The sequence below is a fragment of the Neophocaena asiaeorientalis genome, unplaced genomic scaffold, assembly GCF_003031525.2.
Source record: "Neophocaena asiaeorientalis asiaeorientalis breed wild unplaced genomic scaffold, Neophocaena_asiaeorientalis_V1.1 scaffold345, whole genome shotgun sequence".
Classification (NCBI taxonomy): Eukaryota; Metazoa; Chordata; class Mammalia; order Artiodactyla; family Phocoenidae; genus Neophocaena; species Neophocaena asiaeorientalis.
In genome coordinates, this window is record NW_020175181.1 from 291,684 (window position 1) to 309,079 (window position 17,396).

General features: G+C 54.4%; 1 protein-coding gene across 8 annotated transcripts in view; it reads right to left on the reverse strand.

Annotated features, from left to right (window-relative positions):
- Positions 1-988: 988 nt before the first annotated feature.
- Positions 989-17,396, reverse strand: part of BABAM2 (BRISC and BRCA1 A complex member 2) — a 440,694-nt gene continuing 424,286 nt past the window's right edge. For 3 of the 8 annotated variants that reach the window (XM_024764436.1, XM_024764437.1, XM_024764438.1), the window contains exon 13: positions 7,285-11,773. In XM_024764436.1, the coding sequence (XP_024620204.1) occupies positions 11,689-11,773 (85 nt within the window). In that variant the 3' untranslated portion in view covers positions 7,285-11,688. Of the gene's footprint in view, positions 2,181-7,284; positions 11,774-15,325; positions 16,740-17,396 lie in introns of those variants that run through there. The other 5 variants (XM_024764442.1, XM_024764439.1, XR_003005855.1 and 2 more) reach the window with 4 other exon arrangements.

Genomic DNA, 17,396 nt, shown 5'->3' on the forward strand with positions numbered 1-17,396 from the left:
ATGACTGAGGTCACGACTGCCCAGCTCCAGTCGCTCTGTGGAGTCAGCGTTCTGGAAACTCACACAATCTTCTCTCTGCCTGTAACAAAAATCATGAAATAACCCAAATACACTCAAAAGAAGGAAAAAGGAGTATTATGACAACCCCCCACTCCCGTGAGCCCACCACTCAGCTTCAACGCTTATCAACATTTTCTAATCTCTTTCACTTCCCACCCCACTTTAAAAAAATATTTGAAAAGAATCCTAGACATATTATTATTTTTTAACATCTTTATTGGAGTATAATTGCTTTACAATGGTGTGTTAGCTTCTGCTTTATAACAAAGTGAATCAGCTATACATATACATATATCCCCATATCCCCATATCTCCTCCCTCTTGCGTCTCCCTCCCTCCCACCCTCCCTATCCCACCCGGCTAGGTGGTCACAAAGCACCGAGCTGATCTCCCTGTGCTATGCGGCTGCTTCCCACCAGCTCTCTATTTTACGTTTGGTAGTGTATATATGTCCATGCCACTTTGTCACTTCGTCTCAGCCTACCCTTCCCCTCCCCGTGTCCTCATGTCCATTCTCTATGCTAGACATCATATTATTACCCATAAATATTTCTCGTCTCCTGGCAGTGGCCACGTGGAAGTGACCGGAGCAGTTTCCACGTCAGCCTCCTTTGGGGCAGGGCCTGCCCCTGTCACCTCTGTAGCCCAGCTCCTGGCATGGTTCTTTAGGGAGAGCTCACTGAGCCGAGGTGATCCAAGGGCCATGATGTGACCTGTGTGCTGTATGACAATCTCCAGGTCATCCTCCTGTGACAATCTCCAGGTCTAATTTCTATGACCTAGAAATCATGGCCCTTGGGTCACCTCGTCTCAGTGATCTCTCCCTAAAGAACCATGCCAGGAGCTGGGCTACAGAGGTGACAGGGGCAGGCCCTGCCCCAAAGGAGGCTGACGTGGAAACTGCTCAGGTCACTTCCACGTGGCCACTGCCAGGAGACGAGTCTTCCTAGACCAGCCTGGATCTAGGAAGATGTGGAATCCTCTCCTGCCTCCCCAGCATCCTCAGGATCAACTCAGTGGGCTTGGGAAGCCCCTTAATGGGGCCTGCACCTACCTGCGGCCCCTTTCTCACCCTTTGTCCTCTCTATGCACCTGTGCTGGAGTGACCAGGCCTGTCTCCTGGCCCAGAACACCCCTTCTCCCTGCCTCCAGGCCGCTGCTCAACACCTCCTCCGAGAAGCCCTCCCTGACCAGCCTGGGGTTGCTCCCGTGCCCGCAGCCTAAACCCCCAGCCCTGTCGTGATGACAGTTCAGTGTGTCCGGGGCTTTCTGAAAGGCAGGACTGTGTCCTGAGTGTTTCACACGCAGCCAGGCCTCCTCACCAGGGATGCTCTGTATGTTTGCTGCATGACTGTTGGTGTGCAAATAAAGGAGTGAATTTGCAGGAGAACGAGTCAGTGGAGTAGAGAAACGACTGGAAGCATGTGACAATGGGGAAATGCTCTTCCTGATTCTCTGTCCATCTTCAGAAACTGGAAAACAGATGGAGCCAGTGAAAGTGTGGGGATGCTTCTCTGCCGGCTGGAAAGAGGGTCTCCTGCCCCTACCCGTCAGCCAAGGCCTGGCCGTCCTGTCCGGTGTCCTGTGTCACTGGATTCTCGGAAGCCCCCAGGCAGTTTCTCTTCCTGGGGCAGTCTGGGAACCGGCGTGGGGCTCAGCGCGCACCCAGACCCTGCGCCTGCTGGTGGGGTCTGTTTGCACAGGGTCATCTGGTTTCAATCCAGTGAAACCTTCAAACTTTCCATGGGAACATGTTCTATTTTAAACTCTCCCGGATGGGCTGGACAAACTCAGCCCAAGCAGGCTGTGAGCCCTTGGGCAACTGCTGGGGGACTTGCCACCGCCAGCTGGCCCCCCATCGGCAGAAGCAGGCGTAGCTGGGGGGCCTCTAGGATCGACGCCCAGCTCCACTCTGGACTCCCTGGACGACCACAAGCAAGTCCCTCTGGACTGCCTTCTGGACCGCAGTCTCCTCAACTTTACTGGAGAGGGCTCACAGCAGGGAGCCCGACTGCCTGGGTTCAAATCCTGGCACCACCCTTAGTTAACTGTGTGAATGGCAAAGTTACAGAACCTCCTGGGCTTCAGTTTCTTCATCCATAAAATGGAAACAAGTCGAGCTGTTGGGATGACATGAGAGAGGTGCTCAGCAAAGTGTCCAGGATATGGCAAGGCCTATACTAAGCGTTGCCTATTACAGATCTGGAATATCTGATCTGGAACCTTTGGTCACTTGCGTTTCAGAGTTCATACGTTTTTGCATTTTTAGGAAGGTAATATAATGCATAGTCCAACAGCTCACGTAATCCAGTGAGGTCTGGGCAGTACCCCATCATCAAACACATTAATACTTCCTCATGAACACCCTTGAATAGTCACCCTAAGTGGGAAAATTATAGGTAGCCTCATGTTTGATCAGGCCAGGTTTTGCTGCCATATAAGTTATGAAAAAAACTTTGGGTTTTCAGAGCTTTGGGGAGTTTGGAATTTCAAACAAGGGATTGCGGAAGGTGTATTGTTATTATACTGGTCTGTTTAGGAGGAAATGCTGAAATGCTTTCCACTGATCTGGGGTGGCTCCAGGGCCACGGACGGGGAGGGCAGGGTGAGCCCGCTGTCGAGCAGGGTGGCAGGCCACCCCCTCCTGCCCAGCTGGGCTGCCCACCGTGGCCTGCCCTGGACTGGGCCCAGTCATGCAGGGCCTCCACCAGAAACTGGGCACCTTTGTGTGAATTTGAATAAAGCACCCCTCCATGCAGGCTCAGGCTCATGGGGGTGAGACTCAGTCAGCAGACAGCGACCTTGTACGCAGAGAACTCATCCCTTCCTCTAGGTAGGCCAGCACCACGTCAGCAAACCACACAGACCAACAGGGTGGCCCTGTACCGATGGGCGCTGGAGGGGCTGGCATCGCCCTCACCTCATGTGGACGCAGTGTGACGGCTCACCTTTGTCTGAGAGTCACGAATCACAGAAGCTTCCCATGGCGTACAGCAGTGGAAGGAGCCCCTTCGGGTCAGGACATCTATCTGGGGGCACCTGAGGCTGATTCTGACCCACCTCCCTCCCCTGCCCTCTGCTCTGGCCACTTGGGCCCAGGAGTGCAGGCTCAGGGCTATGTGGGGAGAAGGGAACAAGCTCCTTTCATCTTAGAATCCAAGTGGAAACTAGGGCTGACATCCCCACGGGGGTCATCTCAACTGACGTATGTCCCGACGGTGGAGTACACTGTCCTGGATATCTGCCCAGAGCTGAAGCATTTACAGATCACTGTCACAGACTCCGATTTATTAGCCACAAGGGTCTCATTACCCCTGTCGTATATTTCAATAAAACCAGGTTCAGAGGTGAAGTGACTGGCCCAAGGTCATACAGCAGCAGTTGGCGGAAACTAGGCTTCCCGCCTCCCCTTCTAGCGCTCTCTTTCCCACAACTCACGGTCTCTGGGGCCACCACCTCACAGCTCGTCTGGCAGTGGCCTCACAGGGACACCTTCCCTGCTGCCTGGGCAGATGCTGAGGACAGATACCCAATCAAAGGCAGGTACCAGAGAAGGAGCTGGGCAGCAGCCGGGTGGGACCTGGCCCCCGGGGTTCTAGTCATGCTGGCCAGGAGGCGTCCAGTGACTGCCCCACCTTGGGCTTGAGGAATTACGCCTTGCTGGGTGGCCAAGGGTTAAACACAAAACCTCAGCTAACAATGAAATACAAAGAGCAAACAAAACAACAGCCGGGGTGGATAAAGGAGATTAATGCTTATAAAAGTGCTTTGAGCCTCTGGAAGAAAGGAGACACCAAACACAAAGCTCCCTTCCCCAGCCTTGCGTCACCGTCGGGCAGCTCTGAGCCTCACGATGGAGAGGGGAGGCGTGGGCGACGGGTGGGAGTCCACAGCTCAGGGCATCCTGTGAGGAAGAGGGTAGACACCCGCACCCAGACTCAAGGGGACAGTCTTGCTGAGATCACACAGCCCACAAGGCAGAGGGTCAGCTCTGGCCCACGCGTGGGAGGCCTCGCGAGCCTCGGGGGGCCCCCGGACAGGATTGACCTTCAGCACAGGTGGGGAGGCTGCCAGGCCCCTAGGGGCTCGAAGCCGGGCCAGGGGCCCTGAGGACTGAGCGCTGGCCTACTGCAGCTGCTGGACAGGTACGGCAGCCCCCCATGCGGGGTAAGGGCAGCTCCAGTGGGGCTCTGCGGGGGCCAGGGGCTGAGGCCAGGGGCCGGGGTGGGAAGAGGCAGGAGCCCAAAGCAGATGCCTGTGGCCCTGACAGGAATCGGCACAATGAGAGCAAACAGTACCTGGAAACAGACGCAGAATCGTGGCTCCCAGACGGGGCAGGAGAAAAGAGGCAACCAGCCCAGGGCCGGGCCAGCGCTCCACGCGCCACTGCCCGCTCCTGCCCTCCCTCAAGCCAAGGGGCTCTCCAACAGGGAGGTGCAGCCACCACCTCGGCCGGCCAGGGATCCTTTCCAGAATGGGCCAGGTGACGCTAATCTGGGCTGTGGGCCGTCTCTACAGGACCTGAGGGCAAATTGGAAAAAGGTGCCCCTTCTGGGCTGCTGCTCAGCTCCAGGGTTTGCCGAGTAGCTGGGAGGCGGGGGCTGCACTTTCACCTCCTCCCCGCCTCCCTGTACGAGCTGGGCCTGAGCTGGAAGGCTCCCTGCGAATCAGGACCCGCCTGCCTTCCACGGGGCCTCTGAGGTCTTCCTTCCCACCTTATCCCTGCACTGGCCCCGTGATGCTGGGGACCAGCCTGCTTGGTCCCTGCCTCAGCTGAGTCAAAGAGGCAGGTGAAAAAGCACTGAACTGGGAGTCAGATTGGGTTTTAGCCTCATGCTGGGTCCCTGCCCCTCTCGGGGCCTCAGTTTGCCCATCTGTGTTAGTGTTGGCCCAGATGGTCTTGATGGTCTTCAGAAGCCTGGACATTGGTGATACATTGACAAGTGCCTGAGTAAAGGTCGCCCATTGCCTGGGTAAGGCCCCCGTGCCCCCCGCTTTTCCCACAGAGTGGCAGGAGTAGAGGCAGAGATGGGGGTTGATGGTGCGGGCAGCATGGGAGGGGCTGGATTCCGGGTCTTTCCCCACTGCCTGGGTCTCCTGTGTCCCAGGGAGATGCCTCAGAGAGGGCTCGTGCTGTGGGGACAGCGTGGCTTTTCCTAGAGTGAATGACACCCTGGCTCGTGTGGGTGTGGTCACATGCCTCCCTGCAGCCTGGGAGAGGGAGCCCGGAGACCTGCGTTCTCCTCCTAGCGATGCCTATTATGAGCCGTGTGGTCACGCTATGGGGACTCCACTTTCTTGTCTGTAAAATGGGGATAAAAACTTTTACGTCTTAGGGTCGTTGTGAGGGTGAGAGATGATGTGGCAAAGGGTCTGACCCCGGGGCCGGCACAGGGTAGACAGATGGGAATTGTCATCCATCCCACCTTTGACCCAGCCGACTCCCCTGCAGCTCCCTCCTTCTGGGATGTTCTTTCCCAGCTCCCATCCATCAGAGCCCATGGGACAGACAAGTGCCACCTCTCCCAAGTTACATTTTATGATCCCCTAGCTGGAATCTATCTCAAGAGCCCTTTTTCGCCTCCACCATAGACTCTTCCTCTTCCCCCCGATCTCCTTGGAATGTAGTTGCTTCTCTGTGGGAGGCCTTGGGGGCAGGCCAGACCTGATGTCTCTTGGAGCTGATCTCTCAGTGCCCAGCAGAGCCTGGCACACAGTAGGTGTCCTAGCAGAGTGTGTGCAGTGCCCCAACACTGAGGCTGCCAGCCGGGGCCTTCACAGGGGAAGCTCAGGGAAACCTCTGCGATGTGCTGGCCTGTGAATGGTGCCAGGCAGGTGCTGAGGGCTTAGGCCATCCCCTCCGCAGCCGCTGCCCCCAAAGCCTCCTAGGATGGCCAGGTGTGGCTGGGGTAGAGCTGGGGGTGGGCTGAGGGCTTCTTCATAACAGTAATGGCAGCAGCAGCTCCCATCCACTGTCTGCTTGTTACATCCCAGGTGTGTTATGTCCATTATCTTTGCCCAATCAGCACAACCAGCCCGTTAGGTAGGTGTTACTATCATCCCACTTGATCGACAAAGAAGCTGAGGTTCAGAGACGTGTAGGTCAGGTGGCCAGTGAGTGGCTCAGTGAGGACTTTTGTCTCTTTGGTTCCAGACTGTTTGCTGCCTTCCCTCCAGCCTGGGGGTTCTGGCCTGTGTTCAGGTCAAGCCCCTGGGCCTCCCATAGGCCCTGGCTGGCGAGAGGCTGGCAGAGGAGGGCATTCCCACTATTCTCTGAGGCTCCGAGGCCTTCCCTTTGGTCTCAGAGCTCCTCCTGCATTGATGCCCACAGGTCTGTACAGGCCACGTTTCAGGGACTCCCTGGGGCTTCCGTCTGGGGCTGCCCCCAGGCGGGCTCCCCGCTCCCCCGCCACCCCGGCCGCTTCCACGCCCAGGCCCTGAAGGCAGAGGACTCAGGCTCCCGCTGCCCCTGCCGGGTCCTCCAGCAGTGCAGCCTGGCCACCAGCAGGCTGCCTAGCTCGCGCTCTGTGCCCGCTGGTCTCAAAGCCCAGGCGCTGTCCTCGCGTGCCGTCTCATTCCCATCTCTTCCTGTTCGCCCCTTCTCAGGACCTCCCCTGCTCCAGGGCCCCCCGCCCCGGCCTCACCTCAAGATGCGATTCCTTCTGCAGCTGCTGGCCCTGGGCTCCTCTGCCCCTTGCTGGCTGACTTCCAGTCACCACACAGATGAACCTGCCTTAAGTATCACTTTGATTCTGTCCCTCCCCTGCTCACAAGCCTTCAGGGCTCTCTGTGTCCACCTGCAGCAGCTGGACACCTCAGCCTTCGTGGGAAGGCCTTCAGAAGCCAAGCGTTTTAGTGACTGACTGCCTCTGTTCTCCTCACCGCCCCCCTCAGCTCAGCCTGGAGACACAACACCCTCCTCTGGGTCTCACCCAAGGCACCCACCTCAGTGCTTCCTCCAGCACCTTCCCCCATCCCCCCTGCTCTGGAGTCTCTGAGGCATGAGCTGGTCCACCACCACACGCGTTCCCCTACTGCTTGCTAGTTGAATCGCCCCAGATTAGCGTTGCCCTCATGCCTTACCTACAGTAGATTTAAGTAGTTATTTATGGAATATATTTATAATAGGGAAAATCAAGCCATAATTTAAATGGCCCCAAATAAAGGGCGTGGTGTGGGAACTGTGGAGAAATATGAGGTAGGCCTTTCAAAGATGGCTGTGCTGACTGTAGCAAGATGGCAAACCCTTATGAAATCACGTTAAGTAGAAAGAAAAACAGGATACAAAATTGTTTTGTATTGTTTCTAAACACGTTAAAAAAGAATAGAAAGAAAGACTGGAAGGAAATGCCTTTATTCCCGAGGCCTCAGCTGGGCTATCATTTCCCTCCATGGAATAAGTACAAAGAATTTGCTGCACAAGTTAACACCCCCCCCCCACCAAACACGGTCATGTTAGAAGGATGGGTCACGTGTGGCTTCTGTCCTCTGCTCCTTTCATATTGAGAAAAAGACTAGGATACTGACAGTGTTGATGGGAATGACATGGAGGGTTGGGAGCTTGTTGCTGGCTGTGACACCTGCCCAGGTGCCCACCTTCCAGGTCACACCCACCTCGGGCTGATCCAGGACCCAATAAGCAGAGATTTCAGGCAGGACTCCTTGTGGTCCCTCCTCAGCGCCCTAGGGGACCCTGTTCCCCCACAGCGTGTTCTCTAGAGCTGAGTGGGGGGAAAGGCGGCCCGCTGCCGGCGCACCTGCCCCCCCGTTCTCCCATCCACCCTCCGCTGGACCAGCAGGGGAGGGCAGGCGGGATGGGCATCAGCACACATGTCCTCTGCAGTTGGTGGTACCTTCACCGCGTCCTCAGGCACCTCTACCAGGCCCCGGCCGGGCAGCGGAAGGGCCTCTATCTTAAGTGGTGGCAGAGGCAAACTGCTTACATAGCTGCTACATCTCGTGGTTCCCAAAGGTTCCCCAGGCCCGGTCAGCCTTATTTTCATAATCAGCCTGTGAAAAGGGCTCATTATTTTATAAATGAGGGACCTGAGGCTCAGAGAGCAGCCAGCCAGGACTCAGCCCAGGCTTCTTGCTTCGCTGCTCTTTGCCTACCACCTCTGGATGCTCTGGGTTCCAGGACTGACTTTCTGGGTGGGTTCCTTGGGGACCCGAGGCAAGCCCATACCGGGGCCTGGGAATGGGGCAGGTTCCAGGAGAGGAAGGCGGAGGGCAGTGCCCTGCCCCTTCCACTTTCCTACTTTAGGTCTTGGCTCAAATGTCACCTCCTCAGTGAGGCCTTCCCTGAACGCCCCGGTTAAGAGCACACTCCCACTGTCCCTGCTTCATTTTCCTTTTCCTCTCTTATCTTCTACCATGTACACAATTTCCTACTTATCTTGCTCATGCTCCCTCACCCCTGATGGGGCTGGAAGCTCCACGAGGGCAAGGATTGTTATGCTCTATTCACTGCTGTTATCTCCAGTGTCTAGAACAGTGCTGGGCACCAAGTAGATGCTCAAGAAATAATTGAATGCATCCGAACTAGGCATCATGTGCTCCCCAGACCAGTTGCGGAACTCGCCAGGAAGTTGAAACATCATGGTGACGTAAAGGGAGAAAATATTGGTGCGGCCAAGAGGCTGAATCTGTGCTTAGCTGGCCCCTCTTCCAGGAAGCCCTCCCTGATTTGCATGGCCTGGATGTAAGGAGTGTGAATCTGCTGCTCTCACCACACAGCTTATCACTGCCTCCATAGCTTATCAGCAGCAGGGGAGGGGGTACTTGCCTTATCTCCCTGGCTCTTTGTGGGCAGGGCTGGTCTTATCATCAGTACAGCCTCAGTGCCAGGATCAGTGGGGATGCTGACAGATGTCTGTCTAACGTATCAATGGGATTCACTTCTTACTTCTGCCCGGAAGCAACTGCCGCCTCTGGGCACATAGAAAGTGCTCAGTAAACAAGTGTGGAGCAGATGGAGGGCTGCCTGGCTGGGTACCGATTTCTGTTCTAATTTACATTTGTTTATCCTAAACCTGTCAGGCTGGGCTCAACTGTCTCCTCCTTGAACTCGGCCCATCTTTGGGCTCCAGGATGGCCCTGGCACCTCTTCCTACAGCCTCTGCAGGCCTGCCCACCCTTCCTTGGGTGTGGGACTCTCCTCAAGGTTTCTGGGTGGCGCTACCCTCTCCAGACCTGGAAACCTGCTTCTCACTCTCTGGGTGCCCTGTCGAGACCAGGGAGGCTCACATGTGAACGAGTGGGGGACGGGGTGCTGGAGAGGGAGCTGTGATGGCTACACTGGGAGCTCCTCCTGTTTCTCCAGTTAGCCTGTGGGCCTGGCCCAGGCAGATCAGGCTTTCTAACAGGGGTTCCAAAAGGTAGGAAAGGGGTTAGTCAACGACAATCAAGATTTTAAGGAAGGCTAATGTTTATTGCATGTTTACCAGCAAGAAGGAACCCCAGCTAGTAAAGGGTTCTAGTTTTGACTGGAAACGTGCCCACTCAGTGAGGTAACTTCCAGTCTGCGGCGCTCACCGGAATGTAAGCAAGTATGTATGTAAGTCCTTGGTTTCAAAGGGGAAATAAATGATTACTTAAGAAATGCAGTTTAATAAGCAAAACGTTTGAAACAAGGGGGTCTTAGGAGCTTGATGGAAGTGACGGGTTGGGGACCTCAGGTCAAGCTGCCCACTCAGCACAGGCTCACTGAGGACCCCGGGATGGGGGAGGGGCCGCGGGCCTGCTGGGGCTGGTGGAGGAGGGACAGCTGGCAGCAGGGGTGTCGCAGATGCTCTAGGAGGGAGTAGCATCTACGGGACTGGAAGCCAGGGGCAGAAAAGGGTTCTTTTTCTTTTTTGGTCAGGTGAAGCTTAAGGGTAGGAATATGACAGGAAAGGAAGCAGTAAAAAGAAGGCAAGGGGCAGCCTGCATTAGACATAAAAGGCACTAGCATCAAAGACACCTCGCGGGGCTTCCCTGGTGGCGCAGTGGTTGGGAGCCTGCCTGCCGATGCAGGGGACACGGGTTCGTGACCCGGTCCGGGAAGGTCCCACACGCCGCGGAGCGGCTGGGCCCGTGAGCCATGGCCGCTGAGCCTGCGCGTCCGGAGCCTGTGCTCCGCAACGGGAGAGGCCACGGCAGTGAGAGGCCCGAATACCGCAAAAAACAAACAAACAAAAAGACAGCCTTGCCTGAGCACTTACTCTGCCAGCGCTGGTCTAAGCACCTCACACGTCCGGATTCACTGAGTCCTCTGCCAGGCCCAGGACGCAGGTAGTTGCCCCATTTGCTTGCAGGGTAGGAAACTGAGGTCAAGCGGCTTGCTCAACTTCACGCCTCCAGTAAGTGGTGGAGGCGGGACTTGACCCAGGCCAGCTGGCTCCAGAGCCCGCGGGGCCTCAGCTCCTGACAAGCCAATTAGCCCAGGGCTCGGTTTCATCCACGCGAGGCTCCAGCCTGGAGAGAGCTCTGGAAGGGGTTGCTCCCCGGTGGCTGCCGGTGGCTGATCGGCCAGCAGCTGGAGTGGGCGAGGGTGCGGGCCACCAGTCCTGGGAGGCTGGGGTGACAGCAGGCGAGGCAAGGGGGTGCCCCAGAGGGCAGCCTGGGTCTCAGTGAGGGCGGAAAGCAGGGAGAGGGCTGGACTGGGCAACCCGCCGGCCCATGCAGGCTGAGAGCTGTGGTGCGGAGTTGCGGTGAGGCGTCCTCCCCCAACTTGTGCCTGCGCTGAGTCCCGGGAGCGGGCACCGAGGCAGGCTAAGCAGCGTCAGGTCATCTATAAAGCCCCCCTGTGTGCGTGTGTGGGTGCTTCGAGGTGGAATGCATCTCCCCTCAGGGCAAGCTGGCCGTGTCAGTGACCCCTGCCCCAGATCTCGTGTCCCCAGGCATGACACCAGCCTTCATTCAGCTGGGCTATAAAATGAACCCAAGGTAAAACCCCCTCCACGAACCTACTCCAACTTACGCACCCGAATGACTCGAAATCCCTTCAAAATTTCCCCTGGGGAGGTGGACGACATTGCCTTCCTCAAATGATTTTGTACTTCTCAGGAACTGCCATCAGAGCCCTGAGGCCTCCCTTTGGCTCTCTCTCTGCAGCGATGGCCTGTCCTAGTTCTCTGAAGGGTCAGAGGACCAAGAAGGGAATGGATGCAAAGGACCCAGAACAGGGCCCGGAATATCACTCACGGTGCTCAAGAGGGCGGCCGTCACTATTAACACCCGCCCACCACCTAATCTCTAGAGGCGCCTGGTACCCTCCTAGCTTCTACTCTTTCGGCACCTGCCCACACAGCCACAGGTCTCCGGGAGCTGGGAGTCCCATTCTGTGGCAGAAATGTGATCATGGAGTCGAAAGGGATGAATTTTTATGAGTGGCTCCTAAACCAGCTCAAAGGGCAGATTCCAAAGAGGACCTGGAATGAGGAGACTTCTGTAGAGGGACTCTGCTCTCTGGGGGCTTCAAAGAAGGGGACGGTGGGCTCTGCTTTGGAGGAGCAAGTGTCTGTCCCACGCTATCTGGCTCATTCCAAGATGGTACCAAGGCAGCTGGCCCAGAGCAGGGAGGGCCATGCTGGTCATTCCTGGGCTGCTTGTGGGGCTACTTTTCCTGCCATCATTAGTCATAATTTATCATGACCCCAAGCATGACCTTGCAGGCTTGTAAAGTGTGGCTCTGTGAAGGGGATCAGAGAATGAAGGAGCCAACATGGGAACCCTGCAGAAAGAAAACATGAGTTACGTTAGGAAATAACCTTTGGAGTTACTGCATATTTAACCTGGAGTCAGTCGTGGATCCTGCTGTCTTTGGTAATACCTTCCTTTGGTAATTTTCCCTAATGATCAGAACAACTATTTTCGTCTTGTTTTTCCCAGATGTTAGGCCATTATTTCAACCAAGCGTGTGTTGGACTTTAACCTGAGAATATGGCACTAGCTTTGAAGTCAGATTTTTTTAAAAACTGTGGGCTGGCCCTGGCTCGACCATCTGAAAATCAACTGGTATTTATGTATATTTAGACAGCCACATAGCTAGACCTATCCGCATCTACAAAGACTGCTTCAAAGTATCTTAGTTGGGGACACAGACACACAGAACTGCTGTGTGAAGCCTGGCCTTGGAACCAGCATCTGACCTTGGCCAGTCCCAACCACCCCAAGCCCCTCTCCTCCTGGGGAAAATAGCAAAAACAAGTATATGAATGTCTTATACAGGGCTCTGTATATAGTAAATGCTCAATAAATATCTCTTTATTTGGAGAAGCTGGGAAAAGGAAGTAGAAAGAAACAGAGAGACCTGAGTTCACTTCATCTGTGTAATAAGGAAGGGAATGGAAAGGGAGAGATAGAGGGGAAGGGACGGAAAGTAGATATGATGGATGAATAAGGAAATATACCCATTCCCTGTCCGTGGGTAAGTTATTTAACTTCTTTGAGGCTTAGTTTCTTTATCTATAAGATGGGATAATAACACCTACCTCACTTAGCTGTTAGGATTAGAAAAGTAGCTAGTATGGAATGTCATTCATAGCTCACTAAGGGCAGGGATCACTGTTACCACCACTCAGTACCCTGCGTCTATCACATGTCTGGTCTACTCTCCTGACTTTTACTCTCCTAGCAGTGCCGTGAGCACCAAAGATGCATAAACGTAAAGGTGATGTTTCTTCTCTTGTTTTCATTTTAAAAAGCACCAATGAATTAATCACGATGCCATTAACAGAACTCGATGTCACGTTACCATTAGATGCCGTTTAGAACTGTGGCACAGGCCAGTCCCCATGAACTGGGGCAGGTTCTGGGCTTGTTCTATTTATAGGCCCAAGCAAGAGGCAAACCGAATGTGGTCATTTCTCTGGTTAGGCTGTGACTCCAAAACAAGGGTCTGTAGCTGTCAGGAACTGAAACTGAGTCAGAAGCAAAAGTGGCTTGTGTGGCTCTAGATTTTCCTGCCTATGGGGAGGCGGGAGGCCAGACAAAGAAGCAGGTCACTGTGAGAGGCTGAGGACCTGCCGAGAGTTCAAGCAAGACGAGCGTGGGGCAGAGGTGGAGGGAACTCTCACGGATACACCTAACCCCTCGTTCGTTAAAATCAAGATGACATCATTTTGTTTTCCTAGTCACACAGACAGGGTCACTCTTCCAAAGGGGGCATGTTCATTGGCAGGACTTTTTAACAGGGACATTCTGCCTTTTTAGGAAAAGGCCAAAGTCAACATCAGAAAATCCTTTTTCTGGTCTGCAATAATAACAGCCACTGTTTAGCAAACATTTCTATGCGCCAAGCTCTGTGCTTTATATACTCTTCTTATTTAATTCTCACAACCCTGGGAGGCAGATGGTATTTATTCCCATTTTACAGATGAGGAAAACAAAACTCAGTGAGATTAAGTAAAGATCCACACTGGAGCCCGCTCACCCCAACAGAGGCTCCCACCACTTGACTCTCCCTACTCTTCCCAAGGCTGCATCCAGTGACCTCATTTTGGGAGCTTGGAATTGGTCAGGGTGGGAGCATTTACACCATGGAAATCGGCAAACAATACAAACCAGCCCCCTCCTTTTATTTCTCTTCTTTTTTAAACTGCTGAAGAACTGCTCATTAAATATTTACCAGCCACTAAGTGGGCAGAACCAGGATTCAAATACAAGTCTCTCTCCTCCTCAAGCCCACCCTCTTTCCAGTTCATCCCCAGGAGAAAACGAGCTCTCACTCTCTCTCTCTCTAACAAAGCACCATCTCCCTATTGTCAGTGGGTCCTCAGGAAACCGAGAGGCTGGGAGAAGGCTGAACACTGGCTGCCCTGGTCTCTTATGCCTCCTCCCCGGCCCCCCAGGAGATGCCCTGATGCAGCCATTAGTAGTAAACACTCAGAACATCTGAGTCCTTTTCCTTGTCTGTGCTGAGCTAAAGATTCAACTGAAATTACAAGGGCCGAGTACGCCGGAGACAGGATTTACAAGGTAATAATAATGTGCTGTCGTATATGGCACTTTTGATCTTCAAAGCATTTATAGCCATTTACTAATTAGTCCTGGGCTGCACTCACTCTGTGCGCAGGTACAGTGCTCAGCGATGGGCTGAACTAGCAAGAAGTGTTTAAAAAACACACAGGCGACTGTCGCCCACTTACAAGTGCCGCTTGCTTCCGTTGCTGTTGTGGGTAGAGATAAAAATCTCAAAAACACTGGTTCTGAGTCCCTGGCATTTGAAATATGAAGTGGCTATTGTCACCTTCTGTTCTTTGGCTCCGCATAAGAAAATGAGCCCAAATCTTCCCCCTGTGCGAAGGGGGCTGAAAGTCTTTTTAAGCATCATATAATCTCCATGCTCACAAACCTACACATAGTACATCATCCTTCGCTGGGGAAGAAAGAAGTCTCTGTTTGTTTACTAGAGTCATGGACGAACGTGAGAAGCGGTACTGGATCTGGAGCTGGGAGCCCGGGCTGAGTCCTGACTCTGGCACTGACTGGCTGGTGATCATGGGTAACTCACTTAACCTCTCTGATCTTGCTTCCTCATCTGTGGAACAGGGGTGACCTTCCTCACTTGCTTGCTTCACAGTTCTGCTGCAGAGATGTGCTGAGATAAAGTGCAGGACAGCACTTCTGGTTGGACTGGGCCTGCTTCCCAGACGTGCGGGCTATACCGTTGACAATCTGGCCGGCCTGAGCCATCTGGACCCCAAGAGACTGGCAGGGGCAGGAGGGCCACTCCCAGGTCACACTGCCCAATACTGGCCGCTGTCACTGAGGACTGGCGATTTGAAACGCCAGGGGTCCAGGCCACGTGACCTCACCCCGCCCCACAGCTGCCAACCACCCCCGGCTAGAACTGGAGCTGGAAGCCCTTACCAGGGTAGGCAGCCGGCCGGGGTCAGAAGAGACCCCAGCATGGTTGCGACCATGTGCTCAACAGAATCACCTGGGGAGTTTTATCAAAATCCGGATGCCCAAGCCCCAGCTAATGATATATGATTCAGCAGACCTGCAGCGGGACCCTGAGAAGCAGCTTTTTAGAAAGCTCGCCGGGTGGTTCCGACTACACGGAGAAGTGACTTACTCAGCGTCACACCGCTGGCTGACGGCAAAGCTACGGCGCCAACGCACGACACTGGACTGCTCTCTGTCATGGGAATTCCCAAGGTTTCAAGGCAAAGTACTCAAGTGGTGAAAGATCCCAGAGTTGGGCAGCCCTTCGGCTGGAAGCCAAGCTGGGAGGTCTGTTCTACCTGTTCTCTCACCTCCTGAGAACATTCCTGGGTGCTGGAGAATACAGGATGGAGGGGTACCCTCACTGGCCCCCAAAAGGGCCCCGAGCTGGCTCCCTTTCAGGCTGACGCGGTGAAACTGAGCTCCACCAACCACAAGAGGAGCTGAGGGAAGAGTGAGAGGCTGGGTTCCACCCGTGCGGGCCCTACAGTGGGAGAGAGGCAGGTGGGCTGAAGTAAGAGCACAGGCCACTCAGCCTGCTGGTTTCTCTCGCCTCCGCGCCGAGGTCCCACTTCCCTGTGTCGAAAGCCCTCAGGGTGGAACGCCGCTAAACTAAACTAGACCTTGTCAAGCGGGCAAGTTGGCTGTGGCCAGCCTGGGTGTAAGTTGAGGGAAGTCGTGTGACGGCTCCCGACTCCCAGGTTTGCCCTGATTTGCTGGGAGAGTTTCTTTAGCTTGTGGGCCTTAGATCTCGCCTCTGACACTGAAGGGAGCAGCAGGGGAGAGGGGCTGGGCGTGGAAGCAAGGTGACTTCTGAAACCCCGCCTGGCTCTGATAATCCATACATTTAGGGAAGATGGAGCTTGCTCAGGGTACCTTCCCCCGCTCCGTTCCCGGACGGCTGCGGAGCTGGCAGGCCTGAGCCCAGGGATCACCCACGGGACCCAACCTGTGTCTTGCAGGTATAATTCGCACAGTCCTTCGTCAGCCCAAACAACTCTCCCATCAGCCTCGGGAGGAGGGATGGAGAGAGAGATGGGTTCCTTGATGCATTCAGCAACCTTTAACGACCGCCTCCTGGGTCAGGATGGGCTTTGTACACGGCACACACACAGGGGCCTGGAGATGGATGGGGGAGCGGCGTTTGACGCTGGCTCCCAATTGTTCCCGAGCGCTGGCCTAGGGCCCAGCTGAAACCTTGCCAGTTGGTCAGACTCATTCAGGCAGCACCTTTCCAGTGAGGGACTGTCCAAATGGGAAAGGTTGGGTGTGAAACACACACGCACAAGGCGCTAGTTCCAGGGAGAAAGAAAAGAGCAAATGGGTGTTTTATCTGAAAACTTAAAAGAGGTCTCAGAGACAGAGGCTTTGGAATCAGGGTGTGTGCATTTATGATGTCTTACGTTCCCTGGAAAAGTAACAGCATCCTGATTTGTGACTTTATTTCTTCCAACTAAGAAGTATACTGAAGGAAAACAAAAAGGGGGCAACCAGAGGTGGGGGGCTCTGGGACCCAGGTGCCCGCCAGCCAGCTCAAGTGTGGGTTCCAGTCGGGGCGCAAAGCTGCTGTGTGAGTGAAATGCTGCCGTGAAGACATTCCAATGGCTTCCAGGAAGCGGCCATATGTGCTGACACGCATGTGGACAGAGCAGTCTGGCTGGCCACCTCTCAAGACTGGTGTTTCCTAGAGCTTTCCATTGGCAAACGCTGCCTCCTGGAACTGAGGGACAAAGGTTTTGAAATAAGCCCTGGTGGGAAAGGGGGAGAAAAAAAATTGCGGTTAGCACAAACATCTTGAAAAAAAAAAAAAGTGCAACTCAGAGCTTTCAACCTAACTCGGAACAGTTGTTATTTATTGTTCGTGCATCTTGGATTGGATTTTCCTTCCCTGCTGATGCAAAGCCCTCTGGATTTTTCCAAGGGAGGTCCACACAGTTCACTACCGTGCTATCTCTCATGGATATTTAAAGGGCTTGTACCCGGACCTTCCTGGCTGCCAATTCCTATTAGACATCAGGACTCGGGTTCCGTCTGCCCTTCCCCAGGTCAAAGCCAAGGGTCCAAGCTACAAGCCAGAGAGTGATCAAGCCAACCACCCAGTTGTTTCTGTGATCTGAAATATCAACAAGGTTGCACGTTTACTCAGGTGGATCTCCGACTTCATATAGACAGAGAGGGTCTAATAAGAGGGATTTCTAAGTGATCCACGGCCTCCATTCGTTGGCAGACGTATTCGTAGTTCGATCTACTGGAAAGAAAGCCAGGCTGGGTATCAGGAGAACGTTCCCCGGTCAGCCACAGACTAGTGACAGGGTCTGGGGCAGACCGTTTGGCTTTTCCGCAACCAGGTTCGAATCTGGAGAAGCAGGCTCTCTGTCAAACGGCAGGAGAGGGGCACATGCCAC